Below are 22978 nucleotides of genomic sequence, written 5' to 3' on the forward strand. Positions count from 1 at the left end.
GTCCTGGTTTAGTCCTGGTTCAGTCCTGGTTTAGTCCTGCTTTAGTCCTGGTTTAGTCCTGGTTTAGTCCTGCTTTAGTCCTGCTTTAGTCCTGGTTTAGTCCTGGTTTAGTCCTGCTTTAGTCCTGGTTTAGTCCTGGTTTAGTCCTGCTTTAGTCCTGCTTTAGTCCTGGTTTAGTCCTGGTTCAGTCCTGGTTTAGTCCTGCTTTAGTCCTGGTTTAGTCCTGCTTTAGTCCTGGTTTAGTCCTGGTTTAGTCCTGGTTTAGTCCTGCTTTAGTCCTGGTTTAGTCCTGCTTTAGTCCTGGTTTAGTCCTGGTTTAGTCCTGGTTTAGTCCTGGTTTAGTCCTGCTTTAGTCCTGGTTTAGTCCTGCTTTAGTCCTGGTTTAGTCCTGCTTTAGTCCTGGTTTAGTCCTGGTTTAGTCCTGGTTTAGTCCTGGTTTAGTCCTGCTTTAGTCCTGGTTTAGTCCTGCTTTAGTCCTGGTTTAGTCCTGGTTTAGTCCTGGTTTAGTCCTGCTTTAGTCCTGGTTTAGTCCTGGTTTAGACCTGGTTTAGTCCTGGTTTAGTCCTGGTTTAGTCCTGCTTTAGTCCTGGTTTAGTCCTGCTTTAGTCCTGGTTTAGTCCTGCTTTAGTCCTGGTTTAGTCCTGCTTTAGTCCTGCTTTAGTCCTGGTTTAGTCCTGCTTTAGTCCTGGTTTAGTCCTGCTTTAGTCCTGGTTTAGTCCTGGTTTAGTCCTGCTTTAGTCCTGCTTTAGTCCTGCTTTAGTCCTGGTTTAGTCCTGCTTTAGTCCTGCTTTAGTCCTGCTTTAGTCCTGCTTTAGTCCTGCTTTAGTCCTGGTTTAGTCCTGGTTCAGTCCTGGTTTAGTCCTGCTTTAGTCCTGGTTTAGTCCTGCTTTAGTCCTGGTTTAGTCCTGGTTTAGTCCTGGTTTAGTCCTGCTTTAGTCCTGGTTTAGTCCTGCTTTAGTCCTGGTTTAGTCCTGGTTTAGTCCTGGTTTAGTCCTGGTTTAGTCCTGCTTTAGTCCTGGTTTAGTCCTGCTTTAGTCCTGGTTTAGTCCTGGTTTAGTCCTGGTTTAGTCCTGGTTTAGTCCTGCTTTAGTCCTGGTTTAGTCCTGCTTTAGTCCTGGTTTAGTCCTGGTTTAGTCCTGGTTTAGTCCTGGTTTAGTCCTGCTTTAGTCCTGGTTTAGTCCTGGTTTAGACCTGGTTTAGTCCTGGTTTAGTCCTGGTTTAGTCCTGCTTTAGTCCTGGTTTAGTCCTGCTTTAGTCCTGGTTTAGTCCTGCTTTAGTCCTGGTTTAGTCCTGCTTTAGTCCTGGTTTAGTCCTGGTTTAGTCCTGCTTTAGTCCTGCTTTAGTCCTGGTTTAGTCCTGCTTTAGTCCTGGTTTAGTCCTGCTTTAGTCCTGGTTTAGTCCTGGTTTAGTCCTGCTTTAGTCCTGGTTTAGTCCTGCTTTAGTCCTGGTTTAGTCCTGGTTTAGTCCTGCTTTAGTCCTGGTTTAGTCCTGCTTTAGTCCTGCTTTAGTCCTGGTTTAGTCCTGCTTTAGTCCTGGTTTAGTCCTGCTTTAGTCCTGGTTTAGTCCTGGTTTAGTCCTGCTTTAGTCCTGGTTTAGTCCTGCTTTAGTCCTGGTTTAGTCCTGCTTTAGTCCTGGTTTAGTCCTGCTTTAGTCCTGGTTTAGTCCTGCTTTAGTCCTGGTTTAGTCCTGGTTTAGTCCTGCTTTAGTCCTGGTTTAGTCCTGCTTTAGTCCTGGTTTAGTCCTGGTTTAGTCCTGGTTTAGTCCTGGTTTAGTCCTGGTTTAGTCCTGCTTTAGTCCTGGTTTAGTCCTGCTTTAGGCCTGGTTTAGGCCTGGTTTAGGCCTGGTTTAGACCTGGTTTAGACCTGGTTTAGACCTGCTTTAGTCCTGGTTTAGTCCTGACCTGAACACAGAGGCAGCAGCAGCAGAATCAGAACCACTTGAACTTTCATCTTCAAAACCAGGTCTGACACGTCCAACAGTAAAACTGAGACTGGACTGATTTATAGAGGAGGGAGGGGCTAGGAGACGAGGAGACGAGGAGACGAGGAGGAGAGGAGAGAGGAGAGAGGAGAGAGGAGAGAGGACACGAGGAGAGAGGAGAGAGGAGAGAGGAGACGAGGAGACAAAGAGACGAAGAGACGAGGAGGAGAGGAGAGAGGATAGAGAACACGAGGAGAGAGGAGAGAGGAGACGAGGAGACGAGGAGACGAGGAGGAGAGGAGAGAGGAGAGAGGAGAGAGAACACGAGGAGAGAGGAGAGAGGAGACGAGGAGACGAGGAGACGAGGAGGAGAGGAGGAGAGGGGACGAGGAGGAGAGGAGGAGAGGAGGAGAGGAGGAGAGGAGACGAGGAGAGAGGAGAGAGGACACGAGGAGAGAGGAGAGAGAAGACAAGGAGACAAGGAGACAAGGAGGAGAGGAGACGAGGAGAGAGGAGACGAGGAGACGAGGAGACGAGGAGACAAGGAGAGAGGAGATATATATTGACATATAAAGTGAGGGATGTAGGACACAGGTCGTAGGTCGTAGGACAGAGTCCATGTCAACATGTCTCAACATGTCTCTGGACAAACAAATACTTTTTGTTTTTGGAGCAATTTTCTGGACAAATCCAAAACATTTAAAGGAAAAACAGCAAAATTCAAACAATATAAAATGTCAAACACAAAAAGACCAAAAATAATCAAACTTATGTCGTTTAATGCTCTTATGGGCGGAGCCTAAACTCACCAGCTCCTGGACCAATGATGTCATTTATGTGTATGTGACAGCAGGAGACAGACTGTTGGAGAGGATGTGGCAGCAGGAGGCAGACTGTTGGAGAGGATGTGGTAGCAGGAGGCAGACTGTTGGAGAGTATGTGGCAGCAGGAGGCAGACTGTTGGAGAGGATGTGGCAGCAGGAGACAGACTGTTGGAGAGGATGTGGCAGCAGGAGACAGACTGTTGGAGAGGATGTGGCAGCAGGAGACAGACTGTTGGAGAGGATGTGGCAGCAGGAGACAGACTGTTGGAGAGGATGTGGCAGCAGGAGGCAGACTGTTGGAGAGGATGTGGCAGCAGGAGACAGACTGTTGGAGAGGATGTGGCAGCAGGAGGCAGACTGTTGGAGAGGATGTGGCAGCAGGAGGCAGACTGTTGGAGAGGATGTGGCAGCAGGAGACAGACTGTTGGAGAGGATGTGGCAGCAGGAGGCAGACTGTTGGAGAGGATGTGGCAGCAGGAGGCAGACTGTTGGAGAGGATGTGGCAGCAGGAGACAGACTGTTGGAGAGGATGTGGCAGCAGGAGACAGACTGTTGGAGAGGATGTGGCAGCAGGAGGCAGACTGTTGGAGAGGATGTGGCAGCAGGAGGCAGACTGTTGGAGAGGATGTGGCAGCAGGAGGCAGACTGTTGGAGAGGATGTGGCAGCAGGAGGCAGACTGTTGGAGAGGATGTGGCAGCAGGAGACAGACTGTTGGAGAGGATGTGGCAGCAGGAGGCAGACTGTTGGAGAGGATGTGGCAGCAGGAGGCAGACTGTTGGAGAGGATGTGGCGGCAGGAGACAGACTGTTGGAGAGGATGTGGCAGCAGGAGGCAGACTGTTGGAGAGGATGTGGCAGCAGGAGGCAGACTGTTGGAGAGGATGTGGCAGCAGGAGACAGACTGTTGGAGAGGATGTGGCAGCAGGAGGCAGACTGTTGGAGAGGATGTGGCAGCAGGAGACAGACTGTTGGAGAGGATGTGGCAGCAGGAGGCAGACTGTTGGAGAGGATGTGGCAGCAGGAGGCAGACTGTTGGAGAGGATGTGGCGGCAGGAGACAGACTGTTGGAGAGGATGTGGCAGCAGGAGGCAGACTGTTGGAGAGGATGTGGCAGCAGGAGGCAGACTGTTGGAGAGGATGTGGCAGCAGGAGACAGACTGTTGGAGAGGATGTGGCAGCAGGAGGCAGACTGTTGGAGAGGATGTGGCAGCAGGAGGCAGACTGTTGGAGAGGATGTGGCAGCAGGAGGCAGACTGTTGGAGAGGATGTGGCAGCAGGAGGCAGACTGTTGGAGAGGGTGTGGCAGCAGGAGACAGACTGTTGGAGAGGATGTGGCAGCAGGAGGCAGACTGTTGGAGAGGATGTGGCAGCAGGAGGCAGACTGTTGGAGAGGATGTGGCAGCAGGAGGCAGACTGTTGGAGAGGATGTGGCAGCAGGAGACAGACTGTTGAAGAGGATGTGGCAGCAGGAGACAGACTGTTGGAGAGGATGTGGCAGCAGGAGACAGACTGTTGAAGAGGATGTGGCAGCAGGAGACAGACTGTTGGAGAGGATGTGGCAGCAGGAGACAGACTGTTGGAGAGGATGAGGCAGCAGGAGGCAGACTGTTGGAGAGGATGTGGCAGCAGGAGACAGACTGTTGGAGAGGATGTGGCAGCAGGAGACAGACTGTTGGAGAGGATGTGGCAGCAGGAGACAGACTGTTGGAGAGGATGTGGCAGCAGGAGGCAGACTGTTGGAGAGGATGTGGCAGCAGGAGACAGACTGTTGGAGAGGATGTGGCAGCAGGAGGCAGACTGTTGGAGAGGATGTGGCAGCAGGAGGCAGACTGTTGAAGAGGATGTGGCAGCAGGAGACAGACTGTTGGAGAGGATGTGGCAGCAGGAGGCAGACTGTTGGAGAGGATGTGGCAGCAGGAGGCAGACTGTTGGAGAGGATGTGGCAGCAGGAGGCAGACTGTTGGAGAGGATGTGGCAGCAGGAGACAGACTGTTGGAGAGGATGTGGCAGCAGGAGACAGACTGTTGGAGAGGATGTGGCAGCAGGAGACAGACTGTTGGAGAGGATGTGGCAGCAGGAGACAGACTGTTGGAGAGGATGTGGCAGCAGGAGACAGACTGTTGGAGAGGATGTGGCAGCAGGAGACAGACTGTTGGAGAGGATGAGGCAGCAGGAGGCAGACTGTTGGAGAGGATGTGGCAGCAGGAGACAGACTGTTGGAGAGGATGTGGCAGCAGGAGACAGACTGTTGGAGAGGATGTGGCAGCAGGAGACAGACTGTTGGAGAGGATGTGGCAGCAGGAGGCAGACTGTTGGAGAGGATGTGGCAGCAGGAGACAGACTGTTGGAGAGGATGTGGCAGCAGGAGGCAGACTGTTGGAGAGGATGTGGCAGCAGGAGACAGACTGTTGGAGAGGATGTGGCAGCAGGAGACAGACTGTTGGAGAGGATGTGGCAGCAGGAGGCAGACTGTTGGAGAGGATGTGGCAGCAGGAGACAGACTGTTGGAGAGGATGTGGCAGCAGGAGACAGACTGTTGGAGAGTATGTGGCAGCAGGAGACACAAAAAATCTATTTATCATAATGTGTCCTTTGAATACTTGAAAATTGCTCCCTTTAATATTCGTCCATTTTCAGCAAACTAATGTGAGAAACAACTTATTCTTTTTCATTCTTAGATTTGGTTTTGTCCTGAATAAAATCAACAGATTTTCTCACTTAATTTTCACCTGTTTCTCCAGAGCCCTCCCCCTCTCTCTAACCCCCACCCCCCAAGACACAGGATGTAGGACACAGGATGTAGGACACAGGGCGTAGGACACAGGGCGAAGGACACAGGATGTAGGACACAGGGCGAAGGACACAGGATGTAGGACACAGGGCGAAGGACACTGGACATAGGACACAGGACACAGGGCATAGGACACAGGGCGAAGGACACAGGATGTAGGACACAGGGCGAAGGACACAGGATGTAGGACACAGGGCGAAGGACACAGGATGTAGGACACAGGGCGAGGGACATAGGATGTAGGACACAGGGCGAAGGACACAGGATGTAGGACACAGGACGAAGGACACAGGATGTAAGACACAGGGCGAAGGACACTGGACATAGGACTCTTTCTCACTCTCCTTCGCCCCCGTCTCTCTCTCTCTCAGTGGAATGTTCTCTGGGTCGGGCGAGTCGGCTCCTGTTGACTCCTCCCATTTTCTGTTCATCTGTTTCTCTATTGTCACAGCGAGAAGTGTTAGTCCTGGTTTAGTCCTGCTTTAGTCCTGGTTTAGTCCTGGTTTAGTCCTGCTTTAGTCCTGGTTTAGTCCTGCTTTAGTCCTGGTTTAGTCCTGCTTTAGTCCTGGTTTAGTCCTGCTTTAGTCCTGGTTTAGTCCTGGTTTAGTCCTGCTTTAGTCCTGGTTTAGTCCTGGTTTAGTCCTGCTTTAGTCCTGCTTTAGACCTGCTTTAGTCCTGCTTTAGTCCTGCTTTAGTCCTGCTTTAGTCCTGGTTTAGACCTGGTTTAGTCCTGGTTTAGTCCTGCTTTAGTCCTGCTTTAGTCCTGGTTTAGTCCTGCTTTAGTCCTGCTTTAGTCCTGGTTTAGTCCTGCTTTAGTCCTGCTTTAGTCCTGGTTTAGTCCTGCTTTAGTCCTGCTTTAGTCCTGGTTTAGTCCTGCTTTAGTCCTGGTTTATAACTGGTTTAGTCCTGATTGGTTTAGTCCTGGTTTAGTCCTGGTTTGGTCCTGGTTTGGTCCTGGTTGGTTTAGTCCTGCTTTAGTCCTGGTTTAGTCCTGCTTTAGTCCTGGTTTATAACTGGTTTTGGTGATGTCTTCTGGAGCAGCTGGATTTGCTCTTCTTCTGATCTTCATCTTCCAGACGCAGATCTGGACCAGCATCTCACAAGGTACGAGCCACAACACACTGAGGATGTAGAGGAAGGGAAGAGAAGAGGAAGAGTAGAGGAAGAGCAGAGGAAGTGCAGAGGAAGAGCAGAGGAAGAGCAGAGGAAGTGCAGAGGAAGAGAAGAGGAAGAGAAGAGGAAGAGTAGAGGAAGAGCAGAGGAAGTGCAGAGAAAGTGCAGAGGAAGAGTAGAGGAAGTGCAGAGGAAGAGCAGAGGAAGAGAAGAGGAAGTGCAGAGGAAGAGCAGACAAAGTGCAGAGGAAGTGCAGAGGAAGAGAAGAGGAAGAGTAGAGGAAGAGCAGAGGAAGAGAAGAGGAAGAGTAGAGGAAGAGTAGAGGAAGAGCAGAGGAAGTGCAGAGGAAGAGCAGAGGAAGAGCAGAGGAAGAGAAGAGGAAGTGCAGAGAAAGTGCAGAGGAAGAGAAGAGGAAGTGCAGAGGAAGAGCAGAGGAAGAGAAGAGGAAGTGCAGAGGAAGAGCAGACAAAGTGCAGAGGAAGTGCAGAGGAAGAGAAGAGGAAGAGTAGAGGAAGAGCAGAGGAAGAGAAGAGGAAGAGTAGAGGAAGAGTAGAGGAAGAGCAGAGGAAGTGCAGAGGAAGAGCAGAGGAAGAGCAGAGGAAGAGAAGAGGAAGTGCAGAGAAAGTGCAGAGGAAGAGAAGAGGAAGAGTAGAGGAAGAGCAGAGGAAGAGAAGAGGAAGAGTAGAGGAAGAGAAGAGGAAGAGCAGAGGAAGTGCAGAGGAAGAGAAGAGGAAGTGCAGAGAAAGTGCAGAGGAAGTGCAGAGGAAGAGAAGAGGAAGAGCAGAGGAAGAGCAGAGGAAGAGAAGAGGAAGAGAAGAGGAAGTGCAGAGAAAGTGCAGAGGAAGAGAAGAGGAAGAGTAGAGGAAGAGAAGAGGAAGAGTAGAGGAAGAGAAGAGGAAGAGCAGAGGAAGTGCAGAGGAAGAGAAGAGGAAGAGCAGAGGAAGAGAAGAGGAAGTGCAGAGGAAGAGAAGAGGAAGAGAAGAGGAAGAGTAGAGGAAGAGAAGAGGAAGCGTAGAGGAAGAGCAGAGGAAGTGCAGAGGAAGTGCAGAGGAAGTACAGAGGAAGTACAGAGGAAGAGAAGAGGAAGAGAAGAGGAAGAGCAGAGGAAGTGCAGAGTAAGTGTAGGGGAAGAGAAGAGGAAGAGAAGAGGAAGAGTAGAGGAAGAGCAGAGGAAGAGCAGAGGAAGTGCAGAGGAAGTGCAGAGGAAGAGCAGAGGAATTGCAGAGGAAGAGAAGAGGAAGAGTAGAGGAAGAGCAGAGGAAGAGCAGAGGAAGAGAAGAGGAAGAGTAGAGGAAGAGCAGAGGAAGAGCAGAGGAAGAGCAGAGGAAGAGCTGTTGCACACTTTCCCATTTGGTCCAAAGTCCGACAAATGTGTTATTTTTTTACATTTAAATTGAGTCTGATGTAAATCCATTATAATGTCCATGTCTCTGTGATAGTGGACATGTCTCTGTGATAGTGGACATGTCTCTGTGATAGTGGACATGTCTCTGTGATAGTGGACATGTCTCTGTGATAGTGGTCTCTGTGATAGTGGACATGTCTCTGTGATAGTGGACATGTCTCTGTGATAGTGGACATGTCTCTGTGATAGTGGACATGTCTCTGTGATAGTGGACATGTCTCTGTGATAGTGGACATGTCTCTGTGATAGTGGACATGTCTCTGTGATAGTGGACATGTCTCTGTGATAGTGGTCTCTGTGATAGTGGACATGTCTCTGTGATAGTGGACATGTCTCTGTGATAGTGGTCTCTGTGATAGTGGACATGTCTCTGTGATAGTGGACATGTCTCTGTGATAGTGGACATGTCTCTGTGATAGTGGTCTCTGTGATAGTGGACATGTCTCTGTGATAGTGGTCTCTGTGATAGTGGACATGTCTCTGTGATAGTGGTCTCTGTGATAGTGGACATGTCTCTGTGATAGTGGTCTCTGTGATAGTGGACATGTCTCTGTGATAGTGGTCTCTGTGATTGTGGACATGTCTCTGTGATAGTGGACATGTCTCTGTGATAGTGGTCTCTGTGATTGTGGACATGTCTCTGTGATAGTGGACATGTCTCTGTGATAGTGGTCTCTGTGATTGTGGACATGTCTCTGTGATAGTGTCCAGAGGAATGTCCAGAGCTCTGGTGTAGGAGACGAGACTGAGCAGAGTGAGGACTTCAGGAGACGCTGGAGGAATGTCCCGAGCAGCTGCTGCTGTCAGTGACAGCTGAACAATAGGAGCCACTGAGCGCGCTCAGAACAGAGCCGCTCTGAGCGCGCTCAGTGACACAATAAAGAAGTATATTTAGATTTGCAAGTTTAAAACTACAAGGCCACAAACTCACACACTTCTGTCCTGAGGCCCCTGAGGCCCCGGGGCCTGATATCACTCTAAGACCAAAGTAAGCCCTAGATAAACCTGCTTGAGTCTTGTTTTAGTCTGAGTTCAGAGCCTCTTTTGTCAGGGTCAGAGGTCAGAGGTCAGAGTGATAATGTTCCTCTGGAGACAAACAGCTGAGACACGCGACCGCCACGCGCCCCCTTGCCCCGCCCCCCCTTGCTTGCCCCGCCCCCATGGCCCTGGCCCCTGTGGCCACACGACCAGCGCGTGTTAAAGATAGAACCCTAAGGCCTTGACTCTTAATGTAGTCCATAAGACAACGAGATGAGACACAAGACGGTGAGATGAGACACAAGACGACGAGATGAGACACAAGACGACGAGATGAGACACAAGACGACGAGATGAGACACAAGACGACGAGATGAGACACAAGACGACGGGATGAGACACAAGAGACATAAGACAACGAGATGAGACACAAGACGGTGAGATGAGACACAAGACGACGAGATGAGACACAAGACGACGAGATGAGACACAAGACGACGAGATGAGACACAAGACGACGAGATGAGACACAAGACGACGGGATGAGACACAAGAGAAATAAGACGACGAGATGAGACACAAGACGACGAGATGAGACACAAGACGACGAGATGAGACACAAGACGACGGGATGAGACACAAGACGACGAGATGAGACACAAGACGACGAGATGAGACACAAGACGACGAGATGAGACACAAGACGACGGGATGAGACACAAGAGACATAAGACGACGAGATGAGACACAAGACGACGAGATGAGACACAAGACGACGAGATGAGACACAAGACGACGAGATGAGACACAAGACGACGGGATGAGACACAAGAGACATAAGACAACGAGATGAGACACAAGACGGTGAGATGAGACACAAGACGACGAGATGAGACACAAGACGACGAGATGAGACACAAGACGACGAGATGAGACACAAGACGACGGGATGAGACACAAGAGAAATAAGACGACGAGATGAGACACAAGACGACGAGATGAGACACAAGACGACGAGATGAGACACAAGACGACGGGATGAGACACAAGACGACGAGATGAGACACAAGACGACGAGATGAGACACAAGACGACGAGATGAGACACAAGACGACGGGATGAGACACAAGAGACATAAGACGACGAGATGAGACACAAGACGACGAGATGAGACACAAGACGACGAGATGAGACACAAGACGACGAGATGAGACACAAGACGACGGGATGAGACACAAGAGACATAAGACGACGAGATGAGACACAAGACGACGAGATGAGACACAAGACGGCGAGATGAGACACAAGACGGCGAGATGAGACACAAGAAGACGAGAAGAGACACAAGACGGCGAGATGAGACACAAGACGACGAGATGAGACACAAGACGACGAGATGAGACACAAGACGACGGGATGAGACACAAGACGGCAAGATGAGACACAAGAAGACGAGAAGAGACACAAGACGGCGAGATGAGACACAAGACGACGAGATGAGACACAAGACGACGAGATGAGACACAAGACGACGGGATGAGACACAAGAGACATAAGACGACGAGATGAGACACAAGACGACGAGAAGAGACACAAGACGGCGAGATGAGACACAAGACGGCAAGATGAGACACAAGAAGACGAGAAGAGACACAAGACGGCGAGATGAGACACAAGACGGCGAGATGAGACACAAGACGACGAGATGAGACACAAGACGACGAGAAGAGACACAAGACGGCGAGATGAGACACAAGACGGCGAGATGAGACACAAGACGACGAGATGAGACACAAGACGACCAGATGAGACACAAGACGGCGAGATGAGACACAAGACAACGAGATTAGACACAAGACGGCGAGATGAGACACAAGACGACGAGATGAGACACAAGACGACGAGATGAGACACAAGACGACGAGATGAGACACAAGACGACGAGATGAGACGCAAGACGACGGGATGAGACACAAGACGACGAGATGAGACGCAAGACGACGGGATGAGACACAAGACGACGAGATGAGGCACAAGACGACGAGATGAGACACAAGACGACGAGATGAGACGCAAGACGACGGGATTAGACACAAGACGACGAGATGAAACGCAAGACGACGGGATGAGACACAAGACGATGAGATGAGACACAAGACGACGGGATGAGACACAAGACGTTGGGATGAGACACAAGACGACGAGATGAGACATAAGATGACGTGGATGCAGTAGACACATTGAAGGACGGGTCAAATGCAGTGGACACATTGAAGGACAGGTCAAATGCAGTGGACACATTGAAGGACAGGTCAAATGCAGTGGACACATTGAAGGACAGGTCAAATGCGATGGACACATTGAAGGACAGGTCAAATGCAGTGGACACATTGAAGGACAGGTCAAATGCAGTGGACACATTGAAGGACGGGTCAAATGCAATGGACACATTGAAGGACGGGTCAAATGCAGTGGACACATTGAAGGACAGGTCAAAGGCAGTGGACACATTGAAGGACAGGTCAAATGCAGTGGACACATTGAAGGACAGGTCAAATGCAGTGGACACATTGAAGGACGGGTCAAATGCAATGGACACATTGAAGGACGGGTCAAATGCAGTGGACACATTGAAGGACGGGTCAAATGCAGTGGACACATTGAAGGACAGGTCAAAGTCAGTGGACACATTGAAGGACAGGTCAAAGGCAGTGGACACATTGAAGGACAGGTCAAAGGCAGTGGACACATTGAAGGACAGGTCAAATGCAGTGGACACATTGAAGGACAGGTCAAAGGCAGTGGACACATTGAGGGACAGGTCAAAGGCAGTGGACACATTGAAGGACAGGTCAAATGCAGTGGACACATTGAAGGACAGGTCAAAGGCAGTGGACACATTGAGGGACAGGTCAAAGGCAGTGGACACATTGAAGGACAGGTCAAATGCAGTGGACACATTGAAGGACAGGTCAAATGCAGTGGACACATTGAAGGACAGGTCAAATGCAGTGGACACATTGAAGGACAGGTCAAATGCAGTGGACACATTGAAGGACAGGTCAAAGGCAGTGGACACATTGAAGGACAGGTCAAAGGCAGTGGACACATTGAAGGACAGGTCAAAGGCAGTGGACACATTGAAGGACAGGTCAAATGCAGTGGACACATTGAAGGACAGGTCAAAGGCAGTGGACACATTGAAGGACAGGTCAAAGGCAGTGGACACATTGAAGGACAGGTCAAAGGCAGTGGACACATTGAAGGACAGGTCAAAGGCAGTGGACACATTGAAGGACAGGTCAAATGCAGTGGACACATTGAAGGACAGGTCAAAGGCAGTGGACACATTGAAGGACAGGTCAAAGGCAGTGGACACATTGAAGGACAGGTCAAAGGCAGTGGACACATTGAAGGACAGGTCAAATGCAGTGGACACATTGAAGGACAGGTCAAATGCAGTGGACACATTGAAGGACAGGTCAAATGCAGTGGACACATTGAAGGACAGGTCAAATGCAGTGGACACATTGAAGGACAGGTCAAATGCAGTGGACACATTGAAGGACAGGTCAAATGCAGTGGACACATTGAAGGACAGGTCAAAGGCAGTGGACACATTGAAGGACAGGTCAAAGGCAGTGGACACATTGAAGGACAGGTCAAATGTTCCCTACGGACAATAATCAAAGTGTTTCTCTCTCCTCAGGTTCTGAGTGTCTCTGCAACTCCACCAACAGTCGCTGTGACCACAGCGGCCTCTGCAGGTCAGATACTCAACTACACCTCCTACTTCCTAACTCCTACATCCTACATCCTAACTCCTGTGTCCTAACTCCTTTGTCCTGAGGCCCAAATACTTATACTTATTAATACTTAATATTTCCTCCTCCTCTCTCCCTCCTGACTCCTCCTCTCTCCCTCTCTCCCTCCTGACTCCTCCTCTCTCCCTCCTGACTCCTCCTCTCTCCCTCCTGACTCCTCCTCTCTCCCTCTCTCCCTCCTGACTCCTCCTCTCTCCCTCCTGACTCCTCCTCTCTCCCTCCTGACTCCTCCTCTCTCCCTCAGGTGTGACCCGGGCTGGGAGGGGCCCCTGTGTGCCCGCTGTGCCCTGATGCCCGGCTGTGTGCACGGCTCCTGTGAGCTGCCCTGGCAGTGTGTGTGTGAAGAAGGCTGGGGCGGGCGCTTCTGCTCCAAAGGTCAGAGGTCAGAGGTCAGAGTGTCTGGCCACAACTGCAACATCTGCAACACTAACCCTACTAACCCTACTAACCCTACTAACCCTACTAACCCTACTAACCCTACTAAACCTACTAAACCTATTAAACCCTACTAACCCTACTAACCCTACTAACCCTACTAACCCTACTAACCCTACTAAACCTATTAAACCCACTAACCCTACTAAACCTACTAACCCTACTAAACCTACTAAACCTATTAAACCCACTAACCCTACTAAACCTACTAACCCTACTAAACCTACTAAACCTACTAACTCTACTAACCCTACTAACCCTACTAAACCTATTAAACCCACTAACCCTACTAAACCTACTAAACCCACTAACCCTACTAAACCTACTAAACCTATTAAACCCACTAACCCTACTAAACCTACTAACCCTACTAAACCTACTAACTCTACTAAACCTACTAACCCTACTAAACCCACTAAACCTACTAAACCTACTAACCCTACTAAACCCACTAAACCTACTAAACCCACTAACCCTACTAAACCTACTAAACCTACTGACCCCACTGACCCTACTGACAATACTGACCCTACTAACCCTACCAAACCTACTAAACCTATTAAACCCACTAACCCTACTAAACCTACTAACTCTACTAACTCTACTAACCCTACTAAACCTACTAAACCCACTAACCCTATTAACCCTACTAAACCTACTGACCCTACTGACACTACTGAGCCTACTGTGGCGCTGGGAAAAGAATGTGTGTTTATCTTTTCATGTGTCACGTGACTTATCGCCCCGTCTCCGATCAGAACAGTCTGTATGACCTTGGCTCTTGGCACAGATCCTCCTCGCTGTATTTTGGCTACGTCACATATTACATTTTTCCTTTGTTCATTTAATTCCGTCTCTGAAATTGGTAAAATGCTGTATTTTAGGCGACTTCACGTTATCTTTGTATCGTTTAGGCTTTGCTCCAAGTTTGTTCCAGAAACAGCCTGGTCTTTCTGGTTTTTAGACAGTTTTGGAAACGACACAGAGTCACTGCGGTTTAGGTTGAAAGTAGTAGTTTTTCTTGTAAAAAGTGTGCTCTTCTTACCGTCGGTTGACACAGGAATGGTATCGTGAAGAACTTTTTCAGATTCCAAAACAAATATCCGTGTTTTCAGCTCATTCATTTCTTGTTGATATTTCCGACAGCGTTCACAGTTTTCTCCCTTCTTCTCCCGGACATGTCGCTGGCGTCAGATACGTCGTTAAAACTGAAAAAATGTTCTTAAAATCCTTGGTTTACTTGAAAAAGTCTAAAGCAAAAATGTTTGGAAGACAAAAACTGATGAAAAATCAAAATAAATAAGGAAAGCAGCGATAGCAAGCGGAGCGAGCAGGAAAGTGTCTGCACTCTTCAGAAGCAGGAAGCAGCCTCTACTAACCCTACCAACGCTAACCCTACTAACCCTAACAACGCTAACCCTACCAACGCTAACCCTACCAAACCTACCAACCCTACTAACCCTACCAAACCTACCAACCCTACTAAACCTAGCAACCCTACTAACCCTACTAAACCCACCAACCCCACTAACCCTACCAACCCTACTAACCCTACCAAACCTACCAACCCTACTAACCCTACTAAACCTACCAACCCTACTAACCCTATTAACCCTAACCCTACTAACCCTACTAACCCTACTAAACCAACCAACCCCACTAACCCTACCAAACCTACCAACCCTACTAACCCTACTAACCCTACCAACCCTACTAACCCTATTAACCCTAACCCTACTAACCCTACTAACCCTACTAAACTTACCAACCCTACTAAACCTAACCCGACTAACCCTACTAACCCTAACCCTACTAAACCCACTAACCCCACTAAACCTACCAACCCTAACCCTACTAACCCTACTCAACCTACCCACCCTACTAAACCAATAACCCTACTAAAGAGACAAATCTAACCCTAACTATTGAGACAAAAGAGACAAAAGTCAATAGGGTTAATAGGGTCAGTAGACATAGTATTTGTAGCATTAGCTTGAATGACATTTTACTCCTGAGGTCGAGTCACAAAAAATCGTTTAGTATTTCCAGTGTGTGTGAGGGGCGTGGCTAAAGCTAGTGTGTGTGAGGGGCGTGGCTAAAGCTAGTGTGTGTGTGAGGGGCGTGGCTAAAGCTAGTGTGTGTGAGGGGCGTGGCTAAAGCTAGTGTGTGTGTGAGGGGCGTGGCTAAAGCTAGTGTGTGTGAGGGGCGTGGCTAAAGCTAGTGTGTGTGAGGGCGTGGCTAAAGCTAGTGTGTGTGAGGGCGTGGCTAAAGCTAGTGTGTGTGAGGGGCGTGGCTAAAGCTAGTGTGTGTGAGGGCGTGGCTAAAGCTAGTGTGTGTGAGGGGCGTGGCTAAAGCTAGTGTGTGTGAGGGGCGTGGCTAAAGCTAGTGTGTGTGAGGGGCGTGGCTAAAGCTAGTGTGTGTGTGAGGGGCGTGGCTAAAGCTAGTGTGTGTGAGGGGCGTGGCTAAAGCTAGTGTGTGTGAGTGGCGTGGCTAAAGCTAGTGTGTGTGAGGGGCGTGGCTAAAGCTAGTGTGTGTGAGGGGCGTGGCTAAAGCTAGTGTGTGTGAGTGGCGTGGCTAAAGCTAGTGTGTGTGAGGGGCGTGGCTAAAGCTAGTGTGTGTGAGGGGCGTGGCTAAAGCTAGCGCGTGTGAGGGGCGTGGCTAAAGCTAGTGCGTGTGAGGGGCGTGGCTAAAGCTAGCGTGTGTGAGGGGCATGGTTAAAGGGCGTGGGTAAAGCTAGCGTGTGTGGGGGCGTGGCTAAAGTTAGCATGTGTGAGGGGCGTGGCTAAAGCTAGCGTGTGTGAAGGGCATGGCTAAAGCTAGCGTGTGTGAGGGGCGTGGCCAAAGCTAGCGTGTGTGAAGGGCGTGGCTAAAGCTAGCGTGTGTGAAGGGCGTGGCTAAAGCTAGCGTGTGTGAGGGGCGTGGCTAAAGCTAGCGTGTGTGAGGGTGTGGCTAAAGCTAGCGTGTGTGAGGGGCGTAGCTAAAGCTAGTGTGTGAGGGGCGCGGCTAAAGCTAGTGTGTGAGGGGCGTGGCTAAAGCTAGCGTGTGTGAGGGGCGGGGCTAAAGCTAGTGTGTGTGAGGGGCGTGGCTAAAGCCAGTGTATGTGAGGGGCGCGGCTAAAGCTAGTGTGTGTGAGGGGCGTGGCTAAAGCTAGTGTGTGTGTGAGGGGCGTGGCTAAAGCTAGTGTGTGTGAGTGGCGTGGCTAAAGCTAGTGTGTGTGAGGGGCGTGGCTAAAGCTAGCGTGTGTGAGGGTGTGGCTAAAGCTAGCGTGTGTGAGGGGCGTAGCTAAAGCTAGTGTGTGAGGGGCGCGGCTAAAGCTAGTGTGTGAGGGGCGTGGCTAAAGCTAGCGTGTGTGAGGGGCGGGGCTAAAGCTAGTGTGTGTGAGGGGCGTGGCTAAAGCCAGTGTATGTGAGGGGCGCGGCTAAAGCTAGTGTGTGTGAGGGGCGTGGCTAAAGCTAGTGTGTGTGTGAGGGGCGTGGCTAAAGCTAGTGTGTGTGAGTGGCGTGGCTAAAGCTAGTGTGTGTGAGGGGCGTGGCTAAAGCTAGTGTGTGTGAGGGGCGTGGCTAAAGCTAGTGTGTGTGAGGGGCGTGGCTAAAGCTAGCGCGTGTGAGGGGCGTGGCTAAAGCTAGAGCGTGTGAGGGGCGTGGCTAAAGCTAGCGTGTGTGAGGGGCATGGTTAAAGGGCGTGCCTAAAGCTAGCGTGTGTGGGGGCGTGGCTAAAGTTAGCATGTGTGAGGGGCGTGGCTAAAGCTAGCGTGTGTGAAGGGCATGGCTAAAGCTAGCGTGTGTGAGGGGCGTGGCCAAAGCTAGCGTGTGTGAAGGGCGTGGCTAAAGCTAGTGTGTGTGTGAGGGGCGTGGCTAAAGCTAGTGTGTGTGTGAGGGGCGTGGCTAAAGCTAGTGTGTGTGAGGGGCGTGGCTAAAGCTAGTGTGTGTGAGGGCGTGGCTAAAGCTAGTGTGTGTGAGGGCGTGGCTAAAGCTAGTGTGTGTGAGGGGCGTGGCTAAAGCTAGTGTGTGTGAGGGCGTGGCTAAAGCTAGTGTGTGTGAGGGGCGTGGCTAAAGCTAGTGTGTGTGAGGGGCGTGGCTAAAGCTAGTGTGTGTGTGAGGGGCGTGGCTAAAGCTAGTGTGTGTGAGGGGCGTGGCTAAAGCTAGTGTGTGTGAGTGGCGTGGCTAAAGCTAGTGTGTGTGAGGGGCGTGGCTAAAGCTAGTGTGTGTGAGGGGCGTGGCTAAAGCTAGTGTGTGTGAGTGGCGTGGCTAAAGCTAGTGTGTGTGAGGGGCGTGGCTAAAGCTAGTGTGTGTGAGGGGCGTGGCTAAAGCTAGCGCGTGTGAGGGGCGTGGCTAAAGCTAGTGCGTGTGAGGGGCGTGGCTAAAGCTAGCGTGTGTGAGGGGCATGGTTAAAGGGCGTGGGTAAAGCTAGCGTGTGTGGGGGCGTGGCTAAAGTTAGCATGTGTGAGGGGCGTGGCTAAAGCTAGCGTGTGTGAAGGGCATGGCTAAAGCTAGCGTGTGTGAGGGGCGTGGCCAAAGCTAGCGTGTGTGAAGGGCGTGGCTAAAGCTAGCGTGTGTGAAGGGCGTGGCTAAAGCTAGCGTGTGTGAGGGGCGTGGCTAAAGCTAGCGTGTGTGAGGGTGTGGCTAAAGCTAGCGTGTGTGAGGGGCGTAGCTAAAGCTAGTGTGTGAGGGGCGCGGCTAAAGCTAGTGTGTGAGGGGCGTGGCTAAAGCTAGCGTGTGTGAGGGGCGGGGCTAAAGCTAGTGTGTGTGAGGGGCGTGGCTAAAGCCAGTGTATGTGAGGGGCGCGGCTAAAGCTAGTGTGTGTGAGGGGCGTGGCTAAAGCTAGTGTGTGTGTGAGGGGCGTGGCTAAAGCTAGTGTGTGTGAGTGGCGTGGCTAAAGCTAGTGTGTGTGAGGGGCGTGGCTAAAGCTAGCGTGTGTGAGGGTGTGGCTAAAGCTAGCGTGTGTGAGGGGCGTAGCTAAAGCTAGTGTGTGAGGGGCGCGGCTAAAGCTAGTGTGTGAGGGGCGTGGCTAAAGCTAGCGTGTGTGAGGGGCGGGGCTAAAGCTAGTGTGTGTGAGGGGCGTGGCTAAAGCCAGTGTATGTGAGGGGCGCGGCTAAAGCTAGTGTGTGTGAGGGGCGTGGCTAAAGCTAGTGTGTGTGTGAGGGGCGTGGCTAAAGCTAGTGTGTGTGAGTGGCGTGGCTAAAGCTAGTGTGTGTGAGGGGCGTGGCTAAAGCTAGTGTGTGTGAGGGGCGTGGCTAAAGCTAGTGTGTGTGAGGGGCGTGGCTAAAGCTAGCGCGTGTGAGGGGCGTGGCTAAAGCTAGAGCGTGTGAGGGGCGTGGCTAAAGCTAGCGTGTGTGAGGGGCATGGTTAAAGGGCGTGCCTAAAGCTAGCGTGTGTGGGGGCGTGGCTAAAGTTAGCATGTGTGAGGGGCGTGGCTAAAGCTAGCGTGTGTGAAGGGCATGGCTAAAGCTAGCGTGTGTGAGGGGCGTGGCCAAAGCTAGCGTGTGTGAAGGGCGTGGCTAAAGCTAGCGTGTGTGAAGGGCGTGGCTAAAGCTAGCGTGTGTGAGGGGCGTGGCTAAAGCTAGCGTGTGTGAGGGTGTGGCTAAAGCTAGCGTGTGTGAGGGGCGTAGCTAAAGCTAGTGTGTGAGGGGCGCGGCTAAAGCTAGTGTGTGAGGGGCGTGGCTAAAGCTAGCGTGTGTGAGGGGCGGGGCTAAAGCTAGTGTGTGTGAGGGGCGTGGCTAAAGCCAGTGTATGTGAGGGCGTGTCTAAAGCTAGTGTGTGTGAAGGGCATGGCTAAAGCTAGTGTATGTGAGGGGCGTGGCTAAAGCTAGTGTATGTGAGGGGCGTGGCTAAATCTAGGGTGTGAGGGGCGTGGTGTTTGAACCTCTCTTTGTCTTTGGCTTTGGATCATGTCAGACGCTTTATGACCTGGAAATATCAGATTGTGGCTCTTGACAGCTTTGCTAACGTGCTACGCTAACGTGCTACGCTAGCTTTGTTTAGCTGAACATGTGTGTTCCTTTCCTCTGAAGTCAGTTCAGCTATGGGAAACAAAGTGACAGCTTCCTTTGTGTAGGCGTGGTCACTGTGTTGGCATGGTTACTGTGTGGGCGTGGTCACTGTATTGGCATGGTTACTGTGTGGGCGTGGTCACTGTATTGGCATGGTTACTGTGTGGGCGTGGTCACTGTATTGGCATGGTTACTGTGTGGGCGTGGTCACTGTATTGGCATGGTTACTGTGTGGGCGTGGTCACTGTATTGGCATGGTTACTGTGTGGGCGTGGTCACTGTATTGGCATGGTTACTGACCCTGTCTCCATTCCCAGACCTGCGCGCATGCCACAGCGCCCCCTGTTTGCACGGTGGCACTTGTGTGATGGAGGACAGTGGTGACATCACCTGTCTCTGCGCTGAGGGTTACCACGGCAACCGCTGCCAGCTGAGGGCGGGGCCGTGTCACCAGCACAGGTACCGCCCCCTCACGTTTGAGTGTTTTAAGAGTTTTATACACCTTTTGTTTAGTTTGTGTCTGAACACATCTATTTCATTTTCATAACATTAGCGCTCATGTTCTATAGTAATAATATAATAATACTTCCTCAGGTGGGCGTGTCTAAAGGACGCTCACGTTCTATAGTAATAATATAATAATACTTCCTCAGGTGGGCGTGTCTAAAGGACGCTCACGTTCTATAGTAATAATATAATAATACTTCCTCAGGTGGGCGTGTCTAAAGGACGCTCACGTTCTATAGTAATAATATAATAATACTTCCTCAGGTGGGCGTGTCTAAAGGACGCTCACGTTCTATAGTAATAATATAATAATACTTCCTCAGGTGGGCGTGTCTAAAGGACGCTCATGTTCTATAGTAATAATATAATAATACTTCCTCAGGTGGGCGTGTCTAAAGGACGCTCATGTTCTATAGTAATAATATAATAATACTTCCTCAGGTGGGCGTGTCTAAAGGACGCTCACGTTCTATAGTAATAATATAATAATACTTCCTCAGGTGGGCGTGTCTAAAGGACGCTCATGTTCTATAGTAATAATATAATAATACTTCCTCAGGTGGGCGTGTCTAAAGGACGCTCATGTTCTATAGTAATAATATAATAATACTTCCTCAGGTGGGCGTGTCTAAACGGCGGTCAGTGCGAGGACCACTTTGGCTTCGCCGCCTCATTCTCGTGCCGTTGTCTCGCCGGCTTCTCGGGCGCTCGCTGTGAGGTGGACATAGACGACTGCGTGCTGTCGCCGTGTGCTAATGGCGCCACGTGTTCTGATGGCGTGAACCGCTTCACGTGCTCATGTGCGCCGGGCTTCAGCGGCAGGTTCTGCTCCGTGAACGTGGACGAGTGCGCCAGTCGGCCCTGCGCCAACGGGGGGCGCTGTCTGGACCTGGCTAATGCATACCGCTGCCTCTGTCGCCACGGTTACGCCGGCCCCGCCTGCCTGACCCGGCCCGACGTCGCCCCGTCTAATCACAGTGGGCGTATGCTGCGAGTGACGCTGAGCGAGCACGGCTCCGCCCCCTCTCTGTCACATACACAAGTGATCGCTGTGGTGACGCTCGCCGCTGCCACACTCGCCCTGGTTTTGCTAACGGCAACGCTTGTGCTGCATGCACACTTTGGCCTCGCCCCCTACTGGCCACGTTGGGGGCGGAGTCTCAGGACAGAGAAGGTCTAAAACTTAAAGGACTAATAGAGGATTTTTGGCGCTCAATCAGAGTCTCATTTTCTGGTGGACAGTAGTTTTCCCACATGTCAATCATTCCCTGCGTGCTGCTGCACACCTACAGCCTGGTTCCCATAGCAGCACGTTTCCATGGTTACACATGTGTGGTTGATATGACGGTGTGTGTTTAGAGAGTTCCTTCAGTTACAGGACAAACATGACACAGAGAAAGACTCCAGCTCAGAAAAGACGACAATCTGAGACGAGACATGATGAGATCGAGCTAATGAACAGACACACGTGTGGAGGCGGGGCTGTGGAGGCGGGGCTGTGGAGGCGGGGCTGTGATGGGAGGCGGGGCTGTGGAGGCGGGGCTGTGGAGGCGGGGCTGTGGAGGCGGGGCTGTGGAGGCGGGGCTGTGGAGGCGGGGCTGTGATGGGAGGCGGGGCTGTGGAGGCGGGGCTGTGGAGGCGGGGCTGTGGAGGCGGGGCTGTGATGGGAGGCGGGGCTGTGGAGGCGGGGCTGTGGAGGCGGGGCTGTGATGGGAGGCGGGGCTGTGGAGGCGGGGCTGTGGAGGCGGGGCTGTGGAGGCGGGGCTGTGGAGGCGGGGCTGTGGAGGCGGGGCTGTGGAGGCGGGGCTGTGGAGGCGGGGCTGTGATGGGAGGCGGGGCTGTGGAGGCGGGGCTGTGGAGGCGGGGCTGTGGAGGCGGGGCTGTGATGGGAGGCGGGGCTGTGATGGGAGGCGGGGCTGTGGAGGCGGGGCTGTGATGGGAGGCGGGGCTGTGATGGGAGGCGGGGCTGTGGAGGCGGGGCTGTGATGGGAGGCGGGGCTGTGATGGGAGGCGGGGCTGTGATGGGAGGCGGGGCTGTGGAGGCGGGGCTGTGGAGGCGGGGCTGTGATGGGAGGCGGGGCTGTGGAGGCGGGGCTGTGGAGGCGGGGCTGTGATGGGAGGCGGGGCTGTGGAGGCGGGGCTGTGGAGGCGGGGCTGTGGAGGCGGGGCTGTGGAGGCGGGGCTGTGATGGGAGGCGGGGCTGTGGAGGCGGGGCTGTGGAGGCGGGGCTGTGGAGGCGGGGCTGTGGAGGCGGGGCTGTGGAGGCGGGGCTGTGGAGGCGGGGCTGTGGAGGCGGGGCTGTGGAGGCGGGGCTGTGATGGGAGGCGGGGCTGTGGAGGCGGGGCTGTGGAGGCGGGGCTGTGGAGGCGGGGCTGTGGAGGCGGGGCTGTGATGGGAGGCGGGGCTGTGGAGGCGGGGCTGTGGAGGCGGGGCTGTGGAGGCGGGGCTGTGATGGGAGGCGGGGCTGTGGAGGCGGGGCTGTGATGGGAGGCGGGGCTGTGATGGGAGGCGGGGCTGTGATGGGAGGCGGGGCTGTGGAGGCGGGGCTGTGATGGGAGGCGGCCACTTGGAGAGAAAAATTAAAAAAAAAGGGACAAACAGTCCCTCTAAAAATCCTCTATTATTCATTTAAGTAGTAATCAAACTGTCTCTGCTCCTGTCTCTGTCTCTGCTCCTGTCTCTGCTCCTGTCTCTGTCTCTGCTCCTGTCTCTGTCTCTGCTCCTGTCTCTGCTCCTGTCTCTGTCTCTGCTCCTGTCTCTGTCTCTGCTCCTGTCTCTGCTCCTGTCTCTGTCTCTGCTCCTGTCTCTGTCTCTGCTCCTGTCTCTGCTCCTGTCTCTGTCTCTGCTCCTGTCTCTGTCTCTGCTCCTGTCTCTGCTCCTGTCTCTGTCTCTGCTCCTGTCTCTGCTCCGGTCTCTGTCTCTGCTCCTGTCTCTGCTCCGGTCTCTGTCTCTGCTCCTGTCTCTGCTCCTGTCTCTGTCTCTGCTCCTGTCTCTGCTCCTGTGTCTGTCTCTGCTCCTGTCTCCGTCTCTGCTCCTGTCTCTGTCTCTGCTCCTGTCTCTGCTCCGGTCTCTGTCTCTGCTCCTGTCTCTGCTCCTGTCTCTGTCTCTGCTCCTGTCTCCGTCTCTGCTCCTGTCTCTGTCTCTGCTCCTGTCTCTGCTCCGGTCTCTGTCTCTGCTCCTGTCTCTGCTCCT

The 22978-nt window shown here is 52.2% G+C and overlaps 3 protein-coding genes across 4 annotated transcripts in view; 2 read left to right on the forward strand and 1 right to left on the reverse strand.

The window, feature by feature from the left end:
- LOC140350835 (cystatin-F-like) overlaps nt 1-22978 on the forward strand; it is a gene marked incomplete at its 3' end in the record, with an annotated part of 240847 nt that overhangs the window by 22024 nt on the left and 195845 nt on the right. The window lies entirely within an intron of this gene.
- LOC140350916 (uncharacterized) overlaps nt 1-22978 on the reverse strand; it is a 131011-nt gene that overhangs the window by 11569 nt on the left and 96464 nt on the right. The window contains exon 2 of one of the 2 annotated variants that reach the window (XM_072436497.1): nt 1901-1957. In XM_072436497.1, the coding sequence (XP_072292598.1) occupies nt 1901-1949 (49 nt within the window). In that variant the 5' untranslated portion in view covers nt 1950-1957. Of the gene's footprint in view, nt 1-1900; nt 2038-22978 lie in introns of those variants that run through there. The other variant, XM_072436496.1, reaches the window with a different exon arrangement.
- On the forward strand, nt 6015-21261 carry dlk2 (delta-like 2 homolog (Drosophila)). The gene is made up of 5 exons (XM_072437277.1): nt 6015-6639; nt 12741-12798; nt 13100-13230; nt 19597-19738; nt 20405-21261. The coding sequence occupies exons 1-5, from the start codon at nt 6561-6563 to the stop codon at nt 20964-20966; spliced, it is 972 nt and encodes a 323-aa protein (XP_072293378.1). The 5' UTR covers nt 6015-6560; the 3' UTR covers nt 20967-21261.

This window comes from Eucyclogobius newberryi, unplaced genomic scaffold (assembly GCF_026437365.1).
Source record: "Eucyclogobius newberryi isolate DKJ021-1_F unplaced genomic scaffold, fEucNew1.0.hap1 SCAF_8, whole genome shotgun sequence".
Lineage (NCBI taxonomy): Eukaryota > Metazoa > Chordata > Actinopteri > Gobiiformes > Gobiidae > Eucyclogobius > Eucyclogobius newberryi.

What these genes read in the sequence shown, in the direction of transcription:
- dlk2 (XM_072437277.1), top strand. Translation starts at nt 6,561, where the DNA reads ATGTCTTCTGGAGCAGCTGGATTTGCTCTTCTTCTGATCTTCATCTTC. An exon ending in CGGGCGCTTCTGCTCCAAAG is followed by an intron (nt 13,231 to 19,596) that starts GTCAGAGGTCAG and finishes CTCCATTCCCAG; the next exon opens with ACCTGCGCGCATGCCACAGC. An exon ending in GGGCCGTGTCACCAGCACAG is followed by an intron (nt 19,739 to 20,404) that starts GTACCGCCCCCT and finishes ATACTTCCTCAG; the next exon opens with GTGGGCGTGTCTAAACGGCG.